The sequence below is a fragment of the Bos indicus genome, chromosome 13 (assembly GCF_029378745.1).
Source record: "Bos indicus isolate NIAB-ARS_2022 breed Sahiwal x Tharparkar chromosome 13, NIAB-ARS_B.indTharparkar_mat_pri_1.0, whole genome shotgun sequence".
NCBI classification, from domain to species: Eukaryota; Metazoa; Chordata; class Mammalia; order Artiodactyla; family Bovidae; genus Bos; species Bos indicus.
This window is the reverse complement of record NC_091772.1, coordinates 10,680,077-10,698,503: the sequence shown is the minus strand read 5'-3', so window position 1 is coordinate 10,698,503 and position 18,427 is coordinate 10,680,077. Positions and strand designations below refer to the sequence as shown.

Genomic DNA, 18,427 nt, shown 5'->3' with positions numbered 1-18,427 from the left:
AGGTTATGGTTTTACCCGTGGTCATGTATGGATGTGAAAGTTGGATTGTGAAGAAAGCTGAGCACTGAAGAATTGATGCTTTTGAACTGTGGTGTTGGAGAAGACTCTTGAGAGTCCCTTGGACTGCAAGGAGATCCAACCAGTCCATTCTGAAGGAGATCAGCCCTGGGATTTCTTTGGAAGGAATGATGCTGAAGCTGAAACTCCAGTACTTTGGCCACCTCATGAGAAGAGTTGACTCACTGGAAAAGACTCTGATGCTGGGAGGGATTGGGGGCGGGAGGAGAAGGGGATGACAGAGGATGAGATGGCTGGATGGCATCACTGACTCGATGGACATGAGTCTGAGTGAACTCCGGGAGTTGGTGATGGACAGGGAGGCCTGGCGTGCTGCAATTCATGGGGTCACAAAGAGTCGGACACGACTGAGCGACAGATCTGATCTGATCTGAGACTATCTCCTTCCATTGCTCAAGAGTATCTGGACCACACAGAGCAGGATGGTCCAAAGAGTGCTGTGTACTAGTGAGAGATATCATTATATCAATCCTTCCCATTATAAGGCAAATGTTTATAGAAATCATGCTTTTTCAGCCTGGAAGGCATACATCATCACATCCTAAGCTGAAGAACAAGGGGAGGGAGGGAAGGATGGAGGGAGCCACGGATTCTGGTGTTACTGGATAACATTTCCCAGGGGTCGTCATGATCTGAAGCTGAAGGGATGACTCACATGCAGTAACTCCAGAGGAGCACTGCAAGCTTGAGCAAGGAGAGCAGGGGCAATGATGTTTTAAATGTTTGCACCCTGTGACATCAAAAAAATGCTTAGTACACAAAGACTATCAGTCTTTTGAAAGTTATCAGTTTAGTGAACAAACAAAAAATAAGCATGTTTTCTTTGAAAATTGTGTTTAGAAAAATACAGAAATTAACCGGAGAAAACTCTATTCTGAGCATATTGAAGACCAAGACACTGTCATCTCTGTGTCTCCTCTGACTAGTGTAATAAACCAACCTACAGTTCTTTGATAGATGTTTTTGCTGTTCAGTCACCAAATCGTGTCTGACTCTTGTGACCCCATGAACTACAGCTCACCAGGCTCTTCTGTCCATGGGATTTCCCAGGCAAGAGTACTGGAGTGGGTTGCCATTTTCTTCTCCAGGGGATCTTCCTGACACAGGGATTAAACCGTATCTCCTGCATTGGCAGGTTCTTTACTACTGAGCCACCTGAGAAGCCCCCTTTGATTAGATAGAGGTCTACTCAGTTAAACTTATCCTTGGATACCCTGTACAATGTGCTAGACCTAATATTTTTTTTGTTAATGCAAAGTATTTTTGTGCTTTTATTAGAACCTGCAGAGTCCCAAGTTGTTCTATTTGAATATTTATTATGATAATCTTTTAACTGATGGCAAGAGAACATCTTGTTCTTACAAAACTATACTCTCATGACTATTGTCCAACACACAAAAGAAAATATCTGATCCTAATGAAGTCATTCCGGGACTTGGTGATGAAGTCAACTCCAGGAGTTGGTGATGGACAGGGAGGCCTGGTGTGCTGCGATTCATGGGGTCGCAGAGTCGGACACAACTGAGTGACTGAACTGAACTGAACTGAATGAAGTCAACCTATCTCACTCTCTCTGGATCTGTAAGGAATGAAGTTGGTAATCTAGACCTGCTTGGTGCAATAGGCAAAATAACTGGTTCTCAACCAGGCAATGCTTTCCTGCCTTCTGTACAATTGGTAGGTACCTTTCAGAAATAATCTCTCACTACTATGCTGCACACTGGCTCAGCTTTGCAGTTATTGTTTATCATTTCTTATCCTTTCAGGAAGGGATAATTCAAGTTCCCAGTTTTAATGATGGGAACTATTTTAGTGAGACTAATCACTACACAGTGACTACCAACTATCCATTCACTAAATGCAAATCATTTCTAAAAATGAAAGTTCACTTTAATAAGATGTCCAATCTGCTGTACTGTGACTATAGATGAAATATACATCATACTCACTTAAAACTTTTTTTCTGATTTACACAAAGATCTAATACAGGACTTTAGGGGCCATATTACAGAGATGGATTTCTTCTCAGACAATACTGTCTTTGATGTTAAATCACCTACAATTAACTTCTTAAAGAATTCTGAACACTAGAGTATAAAGAAATTAATTAAAAAAATAAAATACACATGCAATTTACCCTAATTTTTTCATAGTTCTTTCATTATTGAAACTTCCTCATTCCTACTTTATCTATGGTAGAATCACTGAGAGTAATTCAGTATCAGATGACTTACCTGGGTTGCTATTTTCAGGAGAAGTTTTAGATCTCTTTTCTTTATATTCAGAAATCAGTTGCTGAAAGCTATGTATTAAAAATGCAATAAATAATATTTTAACACTGATATGAAAAACAACTATCAAATTCTTAGATCATTTCAGATAATGTCAGAGATAATATCAAAACTTCAATTGTCACATACATTTCAAGTTTCTAAGTTCTATAAACTTTTATTTAGCATGTAGTAAAGGAGAAAGTAAAGGTCTATTTTCACCCTGCTTATTTAACTTATATGCACAGTACATTATGAGAAACACTGGGCTGGATGAAGCACAAGCTGGAATCAAGATTGCCGGGAGAAATATCAATAACCTCAGATATGCAGATGACACCATCCTTATGGCAGAAAGTGAAAAAGAACTAAAAAACCTCTTGATGAAAGTGAAAGAAGAGAGTGAAAAAGTTGGCTTAAAGCTCAACATTCAGAAAACTAAGACCATGGCATCCGGTCCCATCATTTCATGGCTAATAGATGGGGAAACAGCAACTGACTTAGTTTTGGGGGCTCCAAAATCACTCCAGATGGTGTTTGCAGCCAAGAAATTAAAAGACGCTTACTCCTTGGAAAGAAAGTTAGACCAACTTAGCATATTAAAAAGCAGAGACATTACTTTCTCAACATAGGTCTGTCTAGTCAAGGTTATGTTTTTCCCAGTAGTCATGTAGGGATGTGAGAGTTGTACTATAAAGAAAGCTGAGCGCCGAAGAATTGATGCTTTTGGACTGCGGTGTTGGAAAAGACTTTTGAGAGTCCCTTGGACTGCAAGGAGATCCAACCAGTCCATCCTAAAGGAAATCAGTCCTGGGTCTTCATTGGAAGGACTGATGTTGAAGCTGAAACTCCAACATTTTGGCCATCTGATACAAAGAGCGGACTCATTTGAAAAGACCCTGATGTTGGGAAAGATTGAAGGCAGGAGGAGAAGGGGACAACAGAGGATGAGATGGTTGGATGGCATCACCAACTCACTGGACATGATTTTGGGTAAACTCTGGGAGTTGGTGATGGACAGGGAGGCCTGGGATGCTGTGGTTCACGGGGTCCCAAAGAGTCGAACACAACTGAGCAACTGAACTGAACTGAAAGGAGAAAGAAAAGGAAGATGAAGTAGTCATGAACTCAGGGCAGTACAGCTCCAATAATTAACTAGATTTGGCTTGGCATACAAAAAATCTCTCGAGCTTGCAAATCCTAGCTCTATAACCAACTGCTCTTTGTTCCTGGAGGTGTTGTTTCTCTTCAGTTCAAAGTCTTCCTCTACACAACTGGGATATTACTACCTTATTTCACAAGAGGGTTAATAGGATGTAATGAGATAATATACCCCCAAAATGCTTGCAGAAACAAAGAGTGGAATAATTTCATCTTCAACTTTATTGCTGTAACTACTTTGAAATTCCAAGTAAATCCCAATGTGTGCTTTTTCATACATTTAACATTCAAGTGTTGCATGAAATTGTTATTAATTCTGGTGCTTAGCTGTTTTTTGTGGTTTGTAATTTAGGGAATATCAGCTCTTATATAATGTGTACCTAAATTTATTTATAACATATGAATTCTCTACATGAGAGAACATAATGATCCCCCATTATTGCAGCTAATCACACCAAGTGCAGAAAACTAATCACAATCAAGACCCGGCCTGGACCACTACTCTTCCTTCTCTACCTACTCAAACTTTGAACCAGCAGATCTTTCTGCCAGTGGTTTTTAATCTCCATGTTCCTCTCCAATTCATTTGGAAGACATATCCCTACTCTTACAGTGGGTACTGGCAAGTTCTAGACAGGGCTTACCTCTCTGAATTCCAACTATCTTACTTGAGATTTATGGATTTCTGCTGAATGGATTCCGTATGGGGCAGATTCTGAAAACATTTAAAGTGGAGGCAGACAGAAATCTGTTGGAAGATTTTCATTATTACAGGAAACAGATCCCATGAGGGGCCAAGCATAATTAGGGAATCTCAGGCAAGCTGGCACCCACTACTCTGGGAAGGATGACAGGGAACCTGTGACCTAAGAAAAGGTGCCCCCACAGGACAGAAAGCCGCCTTGAGGTTCAAGTCTAGATACAAAGGAGAAAGGGAAGTGTGCTCAATCCCTGCAGGAGCACTTGACCCTCTCTGACAGCCTAAAATGGTCCCCACTGACATCTGCTAGCAGAAAAGATAAATAAGAGCCTCAAGGGCACGTCATCATGAAGATCTAGCCTACACATGGGCTCCACATAGGGTCTCTGACTGAGGGGGTAAGCTAGGCGGCCCAGCTGCCCAAACTGGGTGCTGGTGCTTTGTTTGCAACAGAGACTGAGTGACAAACATACATATGAGAACAAAGGAGCTCTCATTCTGAAGTCGACCTGTGCATCATCTTAAAGGCTGGGGAACCTGGACCCAGACGGGCGGCCTGGGAGCAAAGGTCAATTGTGAGCCCACTGCAGGATGAGGTTTTTTTTTTTTTTTCCTTTTAAAATGATTTTATTAAAGGTCTTTATAGAGCCAATCCAGACTCCAGATCCAGCTGCCAAGCAGACCCTGTCAAGACCAGCTGTAGCAGCAGTGCTGCAGCAGTAGAATCAGTGCAAGCAACAGAATGGTGAGAAGGAACTGTTTTCTCCCCTCAAATGACTTGTGGAAGAGGACTGTCTCGTTGATTTTAGGGAATCCACCGGGTTCTTGGAAAATTCAAGCAAGTCCTCAAGGGAAAACAGGATTTGCTGCTGAACTAAATATTTCAAGACCCAAAGAACTAGTTAGAAATATCACAACTGTGACACTGTTCATACGCCATACCGAGAGGTCACACTTGGAATGAAATGGCTAATGTCAACCTTTCTAAGGAGCAAGGTCTACATGTCCTGAGATAAAGCACCCTGAGCCCACAGCCAAGAGTAACTCACTGGCCTTTGCTTGGCTTTCAGCTCTTGAGGGGGAACATCTCACCACCTTTCTCCAAACTGCCTGCACCAAACTGGAACTCTCACTGGTCACGTAGCAAGTAACAGTTAAAATTATTTTTGGCTGCAGTTTAGTGAGAACTGGCATTTTAATGTGAACACTTACATATCAAAACCACTAATAACAGCATATGCTTCTGCAGTCCATCCAAAAATATCTTGAGAAAAGATGTCAGCACCTTGCTGAAGAAGAAGTCTGACGACATCTGGTGATTCATATTTGACAGCAAGCATGAGGGCTGTTCTAAAACAACAGGGAGATGACTTCAGCCTCAGGAAGCTGAGTTGACTTACTTACACAGTTAATTTGATATGCTTCACCAAGTGAACGCCTTGCCCTTCCATGAAGGACTGACCATTTACAGGCTCAAGTGTTCATCTTTGCAAACTACCTCCAAGGCTAAAATGAAGGGACGGAAAAGAAGCCTCCTGTCCCACTGGGATGCCAGGCAGCAGCACTTACTATTTCAAAAGTCCCTGATGGGGACTTCCCTGGTGGGCCAGTGGATAAGACTCCAGGTTCCCCATGCAGGGGGCCTAGGTCAGGGAACTTGATCTCATATGCTGCAACTAAGAGTTCCCACAACTAGGACCCCATGCAACCAAATAAATAGATGTTTTTTAAAAATAATAATAAAGTCCTTGATGGACAAGAAATGATCCTGAGGTCACTTATCTGAGGGAGGTGACTATTTAAGGGATAAATTCCCCATTTCCTCCTTAGTCTGATATATTCGGCTTCAACGTCAGCTAGAGGGTGGGTTAAGGAAAGGCTACTTGCAGGTTTAAATCAAAAATATTGATATTAATGGGAATAAAAATAGTCATGGTGGCAGTTAATGATGTGGACAAGCATGTGCTAGGCACTAAAAATGAAATACTATATATAAAATCTTTCTTACACAAAGGCACCTTTGAAAGATGCATTACTATTTGCCTTGTGTATCAGGAAACTTATTTGCTGATGATAGCCCTAATCGGTAGGAAACCTAGGAACTGAACCTAGCCTGAATCTAAAGCCCATCATTTTCGTCTGTATCATTCACCTCTGACTTGTCTCTGTTAAAGGAACTGTTTATCCAATCAAAGCTATCTTTCTTCCTTCTACCTGCATTAAAAATGAAAATATCAAAATGTACTAAAATGAAAACCTGATGAGCCCACAGGATCTGGTGACAGTGAGTCATAACCACCTTTTTGTGGCTGTTGTTATTTAGTCACTATGTTGTATCTGACTCTTTTGCAATCTAATAACATCAGCATTCTTCAAACAAAGTAATTTAAAACAAAGAGTTATCCATAAGACAAAACCAAGTCTTTTAGGTTTACTATGCATCTTATAAAAATACATACATACAAAGTAGAGGTTAAAGAATTCTTTTAAAAGAATTAAGAAACTCGATACTGTCATGAGGTGAACTAAAAAGCAGAATCCATATTTCATAAAGCTAATAAAACTAATTTGAAATCCCTCAGCTATTACCAGATCAACCAAACAAACAAAAAACAGGTTGCATATGACATCAGTCAATATTATAAAGGAATATGAATCCTGCTATACTTTCCTGCTATATATTGTTCATGGTTCCCGGTCAGAATAACTGACTTTCTACCTAAGTGATAATGTGTTGATCACAAATGAATCCTCTTATTCATTTAGTCTTGATATTACTATCCTAGAACAGCACTAAGGGTTTTGAAAAGAAAAAGAACAACGGTACCTTTTCATCTTATCAACCGCATGTATATTTGCTTTTTTCTTTACTAAAAACTCCACCATTTGCCCTCTTCTTTCACATATCGCAAGTAACAGTGGTGTCAGGTCATCCTGTAAAACAGGGAAAACCATTTCTAATGTACACAGTTAACCTATTTCTAAACTGAAATTAAAACCGTGCAATAGATTCTCTGAACTTAAAAATAAAAGTCAGAAAGTAAATCAAAGAGAGCCCCCTCCTCCTCATCACCCTGTGCACCTTCTTTCTCTTTAATCTGCTCCTCCTCTGGGCCTTCCCTGGTGGTCCAGTGGCTAAGTGTCAAGCTCCCAATGCAGGGGGTGTGGGTATCATTTAGCTACTGTATCAACTGCATATTTTAGGGACAATGCTGAGGCAGAAATATATAATACCATCTGTAGCATGCATAACCTATCCAAGGATGACCATGAGTAAACTCAAAAGGTTTACAGACATTCCAGTGAGAATATTATTCTCTACATGAACATGCAAAGAGAGAAACATTTTCTTTTTTTCAAAAAATCAACTGTGGGAACCCTGTTTTACTGCTTTCTCAGAAAAGTCTCCTGGAATTTAATCTTACTCATTCTCTCTTCCTTGCTTGCTCTTTCCACCGCCCTTCCTTAAGTTAGACATTCTGGCTGAGAGGTCAGCATTCGCTAGATGCTAACTGCATGCAGAATGAGCGCCCTCCCCACCTTCTCTTCAAAGACCCTTCTTGATGACTCTCATGTGATTACCTCCAGACCACCAGAAGGAAGCTTCCAAAATCCTAGAGTTCTGGTGTCTGTCTTGCTTTACTGCAACATAAAATTACCAATAAATACATGCTCAACATTTTCTCGGGGAGTTGCTCTTCCACCAGCTCTCCCTGTGCTGTCTCTTATAATCTTGTGTGTTTGTGAGAATTATTCAGTGCGAAACCGCCACAACCAACTTAAAAATTCTAATTTGAAAAATTCAATCCCATTCTTAAGAGATTTTTTAAAATATGAAATCAATTATAGATTAATTAGACTGTCTTGAAAAACCTTCAAATATTTATCAAAATAAACTATCAATCAAAAATTGGAAACTCAAATGCTTATGGACAGAAAGCTGATGACCTGAGTAAGTGAAAAAGCCAGGTGAGACTGGTAACCCCGAAAACACATGTCCCATACAGAAGGGGTGGCCTCTGCACACAGACCAAACAGTAGGATGGGCTCAAGGGCGTCCAGATTTGGTCCTTGGAGAAGCCTGAACTTCTGCATGAGCCTCCTAAATTTGAAATGTTGACTCAATGTGTGGAGGTAACTAAACATATCCAAGGGCCATGTTTGGTTTATGGCCCACTTTTGGTTTTATGTTTGCTGTTTCTAAACAGGTGGGTATAAAGCAAATATTTGTATGTGAAACCTTTCCTTTCTTTAGTATCATATGTTTCACAAAAAAAGTGGGTCCCCATATGTAATAAATATGGCATTAAGACTCATAATTCAAGTAAACATAAATTCTTTTAAAAAGACTCATAATTCACAGTCAAGAATGTTTCCACTGCCTGTTGAAACTACAGTCTATCTCTAGAATTCTTCTAGACCGTTAATCAAATGGATAATGAGTTTCCAAGCCTGCTGAAAATAAATGCTTAAAACAATTCCCCTCTGTACTGTTACTAACTTCACGGGTTTTAGAGCTCTCATCTGCTTATGCCAGGGATCAGCAATTCTAACAGACACACTGCAAGAGTCTGTCCTGCAGATGATACCAAAAAAGGCTCAGGAGTTACTATTACTGCAATCAGGAAAACCCTGTTGGTAACAAACATCTGTTGACCTAATGACCTGGATGCTAAGTGAAGGTGCAAACTCCTTAAAGGGTCAGACTCTACAGACGAAGTGACTTCGCCATGAGCAAATCGCTAAAGACTCTCGGAGGGTCACCGAATGATGAGTGGTTGGAAGGAAAAGGAGTTGTCGTTCAAGCCCATAGATATCGCCAAAGATACTCCTTTTAATGTCTCAAACATGGGGCAGAGAAAAAGTCAGGCTAATAGTGTTGGAAAGGAGGGAGCTGATGGAAGCAGCTAGCATTGATCAAACTCCCACCCTTCTAGAGACTACTTTCTTTTGTGAAGGGAGCATTTAGAAATTACACGTATTCACTCCATAGTTATTCATCAAGGATTGGATCAGAATCTCAAGGGAATAGTTCTAGATACACATGTCCAAGTGTTCCTCAATTTACTCAGTCAAAATCTACAGCAAACAGCCTAGGCTTATACATTTTTAAAAGAAGTTTCCCCAAATAATTGTGGTTCACCAGCAGAATATAGCTGAGAATTAGTGCAGCAACCACTCCAGTCTCATCTCTTACTCACACGGCCAATTCCTTCTCTTATGTGAAGGTTTGAATAAAAAAGAAAAGTGTAAGAGGCAAGAGTCATCAAAACTGCAATTTTTAAAATTTCCTGGGTAAACAGTGGTAGAACAGGGACTAGTAAACCCAAAAGGAAACCTGATCTCATTATTTATAAACCCCTTACTTCCTTCCCATCAAGACATTCTAGATGGGAGAGCAGAGTCTAGACTCCTATCTAAGTGGATGGTTCTGCCAGAATAGGATAATATCAGGTAGTTATTTGTTCTTCTCTCTTAATTCCCACTTCATCACCACCTGTTCACTGTCAGTGTTTTGCTCAGAGCCTTCTTTAAACTGGCACCTAGGCAAATTTACAATTCACTCACACTCTTTTTCAAAATAACAACTATTATCCCTGAAAACTGAAAAGCATATAAGAAATCTATAAACTGAAGGGAATAAAAAGCACAAACCAAAATCTCGGGACTTCCGTGGTGGTCCTGGGGCTGGGTCTCAGTGCTCCCAGTAAAGGCCTCGGTTCGACCCCTGGTCAGGAAACTAGATCCTACATGCTGAAACTAAGCCCAGCTCAGCCAAATAAATAAATATTAAAATAAAAGAATCCTCTTCTTGGCATTTCCAACTGCCAAAATTCCAGCTTGACTTGCAACTTTTCACTTGCTTGCTCCTTTTCCTTTCCTTTTACCCTCTTAAGACTTGGGCAATGAGAGAGAAACTGTGTTTATATAAACCATTTTTCATAAAATGGGAATTTGTGAACAGCAGCAAGATTTCTATTATGTTGTAAAATGCTTTCGTTATGTTTGAATTTTAAGACAAAGTCTACTGAGGCAAATTTTGCTTTACTGTGTTACTTTAGACTGATAAAAAAAAAAAAACCTTAAGTGGGGGAAAATATTTGGAAAATGTTTTACCTTTAACAAGTGCAGTGTTATCACAAATACCAGCCATAAACACATAAAGGAATGCTTTACTCTCTAATGCTTGAGAAATATCATGATTAAAGTGAAATCTTAGACAGTTTGGTTTCTTCAAAATACTTTCACTCAGGGAAGGCTGGAGCTTCCAAACATGGAAAACTGAGCCCACCTGTGAGAGTGGAGGGAGTTCCTCGTGGGGCTGAAGAGGCCAGACTTCACATGCTTCCTGAAGAAAGAGCAGGAGGGGCAGCTCCCCAGGCACAGCTGCCACCCCGCGGAGCAGCTCCCCGGGGCTGAGCGTGGAAGACCCCGAGGGGTACCTGGTGAACCAAGTGGTCACCAGCACAAGTGAACGCCCTTGCTGGGTGTCAAACATGACCTGACCCGCCTGGCTGGATCTCAGAACCCGGGGTCCTGGGGGGCTCAGCGCTCCAGGCCTGCTGCCTCCCGGGCCCACTTGCACTCACCCAGCTCCCCCTGCTGGGCACTGGGTCTCCTTCCTCCTCTGCCCACCCCAGCAGCCCACATTCCCTGAGCCCCTGTAAACAGCCAGTGCCCATATCACTTCACTCCCCTCAGGCCTTCACTTCCTGTGGGCTCAGAGCCCACCACCCACTCCCACGCATGTTCTAATGGGAAAGCCTTCCTTCTAGGGTAGAAGGGTGGCTGGCAGACAGAGCTCTGCCTTTTCTGGGGGCACCGACTTTTTTCACCCCCACCCCCTGACTCGGGTTTGGAATTGTTTTTCCATGGTTACAGGGCCTCATGGACACTATTCAAGTCAGGGAATGTTTAACAGGAGGATTCCTACGTGCTGTTTCTCACAAGTCCTTTGTTTCTTTTTAAGCGGAACAGCACGCTGCTCCCAGGAACTGGGGTCATTGTGTGAGACAGGCTTGAATCTCCTTTAGTAAACATCTCTTTACGACAAAACTGGTTAGTCTCGGTCCCCTTTCTTGAGATACGGATTGTCTCCTGAGCTTGTGACCATCATCATCCCTTGTTCCCTTGGTAACGGCTACTGTACCTTTGGTTTTCTGATCTTTATCATTGACGAAAGAAACTTCTTGTACTACAGCCTATATATACTCACAGAAAAGTCATTAAAGCACCTTTGCTCCATCAGAGCTTGGGTCCCCGTGTCTGTCTGTCTTTCTCTCTCTCTCCCCGGCTGATTCCTTGGAGCGCAGAGACCCGTCTTGCTCACTCTCCTGCCCGGGCTTCTAAGACTCTCGAGAAGGCGCCCTGTGCCTTCAACCCCCTCGAGAGGGCGCCTGGTGCCTTCGTGAGAGACCCAAGTCCTGTCTCAAGGACTTTATTGGTTTTCTGCGTAAACCAGGGAGTATAGGCCTCTTTCTTTCTCTCACTTTCTTATCGTCGCCTCCAGACGGCCAGGTCCCGGTCCATTAAAGGACCTCAACAATTCGGTTTACCTATTTACATACTGTTGTAAATAAAACTCTTGTAGATTAAAAAAAATGCTTCACAAACATTTGGTAAATAAAGTTAGGTGACCGATACCTTGTTCCTGGCTTCTATATCAGCGTCATAGGACAGCAGCTTTGCTGCAAGTGATAAATTCTGGCAAAAGACAGCATAGTGGACAGCGGTGTTGCCACAGACGTCCATGACATTTGGGTCGGCACCATGCTCCAGCAGAAGAGTCGCACACTCCTCCTCTTGGCATTCTACGGCCTGTTAGTGTTGTGCCAAGAAACAGAGTGTAAATTCTAGGAATTCAAAGTAAACAGGCCACAAGCTTCACCAGTTTGCTATATTTCAATGAGATAAATTCACTTTTAGTCTCAGGAAATCACACCCATCTCCTGTGGACACGGTTCGCTGCCCCATACCTTCATCAGCGCTGTCCTCTTTTCATTGTCACAGAGGTTAAGCAGGCATTTTCTCTCCAGGAGGAGACTGACCACCGCTGAATGGCCATTGGCACAGGCCAAGTGGAGTGCAGTCCTATGAAAGCAAGAGCAATTTTTAGGAAACCCTAGTGTTACTGTTTCAAAGCAAACAATCGTTCCTGTGATTGAAAACATTCAATAGCATGCTATTCCTATCACTCTAAAACAAATGTTTCGTTTTCTTCTGGAGAAAGAACAGTCTATATTCGCTTTAGCTCTTCTTACCACAGTAATGAAAGAACCATCTACTTGAGTAGAACAAGCATGACCTAGAGATTCAGCTCAACTTGGGTTTGTATTTGACTTTCACTCTGTCACTCATTAGCCGTTGCTCAGCCTCTCTGTGCCTCAATTTCCTCATCAACAGAATGGAGAGGGAGTAGTAGTTATCTCACAGGGCAGCACTGTGATGCTTACATGAGAGCCATGCAAAGGGTGCAGAACCATTCCTGGCAGATAACAGCTCAGTAACTGTTAGGTCATATTATCATATTTATTGCTAGTACTACTAGTTTACAAGGACAACATCTCAATGAAGTCAAAGGATATGACACCTCCTTTGCAGATATATTTTGAGGATTAGAGACAACATTGTACTTCGGTGATTCTAATATGCTCATTTTCTCACATTTTAATGTCTCTGACATTGGAATATAATTTATAATTCACAGACTTTACAAATTGTAGAATTTTTGTTTGTCCATTTCTCTTTTTTCCTGTTGGTCTAATTCCCATGAGGTGTTTTCATCTAAGTCTGCTTTAGAGATGATGTATAATATATATTATTATATAACACAGGTGTACGACACAGTGATCCACAATTGTTAAAGGTTATACTGCATTTAAAGTGACTATAAAATATTAGCTATATTCCCCATGTTATACAACAAATCTTTGTAGCTTGCAGGATTTTAGTTCCCTCACCAGAGATCGAACCCTGGGCCCAGAGCAGTGAGTCTTAACCACTGGACTTCCAGGAAATTCCCAAGATTCCCTTGACTTCTGAAAAGGCTGAAAGTTGTCACAGGATACCAATCCTCACAAAAAATTCTAAAACAAATTGAAAGTGCCAAATTATTTTTATCTGTGCCACATTCCTATGGAATATGGAATGAAGCAGGGCAAAGGCTAATAGAGTGTTGCCAAGAGAACACACTGGTCATAGCAAACACCTTCTTCCAACAACACAAGAGAAGACTCTACACATGGATGTCACCAGATGGTCAACACCAAAATCAGATTGATTATATTCTTTGCAGCCAAAGATGGAGAAGCTCTATACAGTCACCAAAAACAAGATTGGGAGCTGACTGTTGCTCAGATCATGAACTCCTTATTGCCAAATTCAGTCTTAAATTGAAGAAAGTAGGGAAAACCACTAGACCATTTAGGTCTGACCTAAATCAAATCCCTTATGATTGTACAGTGGAAGTTAGAAATAGATTTAACGGACTAGATCTGATAGATAGAGTTCTTGATGAACTATGGACAGAGGTTCGTGACATTGTACAGGAGATAGGGATCAAGACCATCCCCATGGAAAAGAAACACAAAAAAGCAAAATGGCTGTCTGAGGAGGCCTTAGAAATAGCTGTGAAAAGAAGAGAAATGAAAAGCAAAGGAGAAAAGGAAAGATATAAGCATCTGAATGCAGAGTTCCAAAAAATAGCAAGGAGAGATAAGAAAGCCTTCCTCAGCGATCAGTGCAAAGAAATAGAGGAAAACAACAGAATGGGAACGACTAGAGATCTCTTCAAGAAAATTAGAGATACCAAGGGAACATTTCCTGCAAAGATGGGCTCAATAAAGGACAGAAATGGTATGGACCTAACAGAAGCAGAAGATATTAAGAACAGGTGGCAAGAATATACAGAAGAACTATACAAAAAAGATCTTCATGACCAAGATAATCACAATGGTGTGATCACTCACCTAGAGCCAGATATCCTGGAATGTGAAGTCAAGTGGGCCTTAGAAAGCATCACTACGAACAAAGCTAGTGGAAGTGATGGAATTCCACTTGAGCTATTTCAAATCCTGGAAGATGATGCTGTGAAAGTGCTGCACTCAATATGCCAGCAAATTTGGAAAACTCAGCAGTGGCCACAGGACTGGAAAAGGTCAGTTTTCATTTCAACCCCAAAGAAATGCAATGCCAAAGAATGCTCAAACTCCCACACAATTGCACTCATCTCACACTCTAGTAAAGCAACGCTCAAAATTCTCCACACTAGGCTTCAGCAATATGTCAACCATGAACTTCCAGATGTTCAAGCTGGTTTTAGAAAAGGCAAAGGAACCAGAGATCAAATTGCCAACATCTGCTGGATCATCGAAAAATCAAGCGAGTTCCAGAAAAACATCTACTTCTGCTTTGTTGACTATACCAAAGCCTTTGACTGTGTGGATCACAATAAACTGTGAAAAATTCTGAAAGAAATGGGAATACCAGACCACCTGACCTGCCTCTTGAGAAATCTATATGCAGGTCAGGAAGCAACAGTTAGAACTGGACATGGAACAACCGACTGGTTCCAAATAGGAAAAGGAGTACATCAAGGCTGTATATTGTCACCCTGCTTATTTAACTTATATGCAGAGTACATCATGAGAAAGGCTGGGCTGGAAGAAGCACAAGCTGGAATCAAGATTGCCGGGAGAAATATCAATAACCTCAGATATGCAGATGATACCACCCTTATGGCAGAGAGTGAAGAGGAACTAAAGAGCCTGTTGATGAAAGTGAAAGAGGAGAGTAAAAAAGTTGACTTAAAGCTCAACATTCAGAAAACTAAGATCATGGCATCTTGTCCCATTACTTCATGGCAAATAGATGGGGAAACAGTGGAAACAGTGTCAGACTTTATTTTGGGGGGCTCCAAAATCACTGCAGATGGTGATTGCAGCCATGAAATTAAAAGACACTTACTCCTTGGAAGAAAAGTTATGACCAATCTAGATAGCATATTGAAAAGCAGAGACATTACTTTGCCAACAAAGGTCCATCTAGTCAAGGCTATGGTTTTTCCCGTAGTCATGTACGGATGTGAGAGTTGGACTGTGAAGAAAGCTGAGTGCCGAAGAATTCATGCTTTTGAACTGTGGTGTTGGAGAAGACTCTTGAGAGTCCCTTGGACTGCAAGGAGATCCCACCAGTCCATTCTAAATGAGATCAGTTCTGGGTGTTCTTTGGAAGGAATGATGCTAGAAACTCCAGTACTTTGGCCACCTCATGTGAAGAGTTGACTCACTGGAAAAGACTCTGATGCTGGGAGGGATTGGGGGCAGGAGGAGAAGGGGACGACAGAGAATGAGATGGCTGGATGGACGGAAAGAGTTGGAGTGAACTCCGGGAGTTGGTGATGGACAGGGAGGCCTGGCGTGCTGCGATTCATGGGGTCACAAAGAATCGGACACGACTGAGCAACTGAACTGAACTGACTGAAATCAACTTTCAGATTTTTTTTCTTTTCTTGTTTTGGTGCTGAAACCCAGGAAACTCCAGAATTGTTGCCTTTGAAACCATTCTTAGAGAGGTCTCTGGGGTGGGATATGTGTATTCTTACAACTGATTTCTGATGTTGTACAGAGGAAACCAACACAACATGGTACAGCAACCACCATCCAACTAAAAACATTAAGGTGAATGAACAGCAGAACTAGAAAAAATGGTCTTTGTCAGCACACACAAATGTATAGATAGGAATTTCAGTTTTCTTCTGGTACTTTTCTCACCCTGTGTATTTAAAATTTTTGATCTATACTCCCTCTGAACTTTTTGGTGAGATAAAAAATCTAGTTACTTTTCTCTAAATAGTTACCAGGCTATTTCTCCACCATCTACACGTAATTTATCTTTCTAATAGAAAATGTCATCAAGAAATTTTTATATCTAAAAGGGCAAATCTTTGTCTACTATACAAAACTTTCAATTTCATCACAATTAAAGACAGCATGTGTAACCCAAAATCTTTAAAACCATGATGTTTATTTGGTTTAAATATGGAAAAACCATAGATCCTAAGAAAATGTCCTCTTAGTCAAGGACACAGCCAGCTTCCTACTTCCAAGCTGTCTTCTAAGGCCCTTCAGCAAGGAACCTATACACCTAAGTGTATACTGATATAAAATGGATATTGCATTGTATCTGAAGAACTTTTAACCCAGAAGTTGACCTGTCATGGGGATTATTTTTCTTACTATGCAGTTTTCTGTAATACATAACATTATGGTATAAAAATGTGTACATTAAATGCCAACATCATCAAAAATCTGTCCACTGCCAATATCCACAATGGACGATCCATGGGAAGAAGAGTTTTCATAAATCACATGAGAAAAACAGGGTGAGAGCCAGGGAGTTCCAGAAGATTTCTTGAGAGCTATAGAACTTGAGAGTTCTTACTCATGAGTACATCATGCTAACACATGCATAACAACAAAGGAAGAGGAGGAGAAGGAAGGACAAAAAAAGATGCTTTTCATGTTTCATTTCAGTTCTGTGATTACTGTCATTCAGTTAAATCACTTTAAAACTACCAGTAAAGTGCTCTGTAAGGGGAATTATAAGCGGGTCCGAAACCAGCTAAGGCTTTTGCAGCCTATCAAGTCTGTGGGGCGCTGGATCCCACAAAGGTGTCTGCAAGCCTTAGAGGGGAAACTCACAGGAGGGAGCCCTGCCAGGCCCTTCCTCCCCACTTACCTGTTCTTCTTGTCCCTGTCGTTCAGGCCATTCTTTCCGAGCAACAGAACCAGCTGCACTTTGGCTACGTTGCCTACGCTGGCAGCTTTGTGGATCTTTTTGAGGTCCCTGTCTCGGATGTGGTACCCGGGCTGGAAGCTGGTTCTACGATGACCTCTGTCTCTCCCCAGGCTGATGGAGGAGTCTAAGGGCGACTCGCCCTTCTTACTCCTGAAGCCAAAAATCTTCTTCATCGCAGAGCCTATGGGCTCCAAACACACCTCACCTCCCCCTCGGCTCTTCACAGTCCCCTAAACCCAACACAAGCACTACAGGGAAGCCAGAGCCGTCCCGCCACAACCTCCCAGCTGGGAAGCTCAACGGTTTGGAATCTTTCATCCCAGAATGATTGTTGCTAAGCGACAGCTCTAAACACATTGCCCGTGTGCCAGAATGCCCAGTGTGCATGTGCAAGAACTGGAAGTGCATTTTTCAAAAGAAGCAAACAATATCAATAAACCCTTACCTAAGGGAAGAAGGAGAGGAAACGGAAATAACCACAGAAAGGAAGGTGACATTACAACAGATACCTCAGAAGTAAAGAAGCATAATCATAAGGGGACGTTATTATTGATGAACAGTTACAAATTGGAAAACCTAGAAGAAATAGATAAATTCTGAGAAACATACACCCTGTCAAGACTAAAACAAGAAAAAAGAGAAAAACTCAACACTCCAGTAACAAATAAAGAGATTCAAATATTAATTAAAAAAAAAAAATCCCAAAAGTTAAAAGCTTAGGACCAAATGGCTTCAAAGCTAAATTCTACCAACATTCAAGTAAGAATTAAAAGTAAGACTATGCATAAAAAACACTTGAAAAAATTTAAAACCCATTCATGATAAAAAAAAAAAAAAAAACTTCAATAAAATAGAAATTTCCTCAATTGAGGAAATTTCCTCAAGGCCATTTATGAAAAGCATGAAAAGTGAAAGTGATAGTCACTCAGTCGTGTCTGACTCTTTGTTATGCCATGGACTATACAGTCCATGGAATTCTCTAGGTGTGAATATTGGAGTGGGTAGCCTTTCCCTTCTCCAGGGGATCTTCCCAACCCAGAGATAGAACCTAGGTCTCTCGCAACACAGGCAGATTCTTTACCAGCTGAGCACCAAGGAACCCCAAGAATACTGGAGTGGGTAGCCACTCTCTTCTCCAGTGGATCTTCCTGACCCAGGAATCGAACCAGGGTCTCCTGCATTGCAGGTGGATTCTTTACCAACTGAGCTAACAGGGAAGCTAGTCTACTTGGGAAAACAGCGTCTGATAGTAGGAAAAGCAGGGACCAAGAGGCTTTGACCAGGATGGCTCCCATCGTTAAAAAGAAAAAAGCCCTCTGTCCTGTGGCTGATTCATGCTGATGTTTGGCAGAAACCAACACAATACTGTAAAGCAATTGTCCTTCAGTTAAAAAAAAAAAAAACAAACACAAAACACCTC

At 41.4% G+C, this 18,427-nt stretch overlaps 1 protein-coding gene across 1 annotated transcript in view; it reads right to left on the bottom strand.

Annotated features, from left to right (window-relative positions):
* LOC109567584 (ankyrin repeat domain-containing protein 26-like) overlaps nucleotides 1-17,776 on the bottom strand; it is a 78,248-nt gene extending 60,472 nt beyond the window's left edge. The window contains exons 1-6 of the mRNA XM_070801936.1: nucleotides 16,948-17,776; nucleotides 12,186-12,300; nucleotides 11,854-12,027; nucleotides 7,037-7,143; nucleotides 5,422-5,559; nucleotides 2,313-2,380 (exon numbers count right to left, since the gene is read on the bottom strand). Coding sequence (XP_070658037.1) covers nucleotides 2,313-2,380; nucleotides 5,422-5,559; nucleotides 7,037-7,143; nucleotides 11,854-12,027; nucleotides 12,186-12,300; nucleotides 16,948-17,180 — 835 coding nt within the window. The 5' untranslated portion in view covers nucleotides 17,181-17,776. The remainder of the gene's footprint in view (nucleotides 1-2,312; nucleotides 2,381-5,421; nucleotides 5,560-7,036; nucleotides 7,144-11,853; nucleotides 12,028-12,185; nucleotides 12,301-16,947) is intronic.
* Between the last annotated feature and the right edge of the window lie 651 nt (nucleotides 17,777-18,427).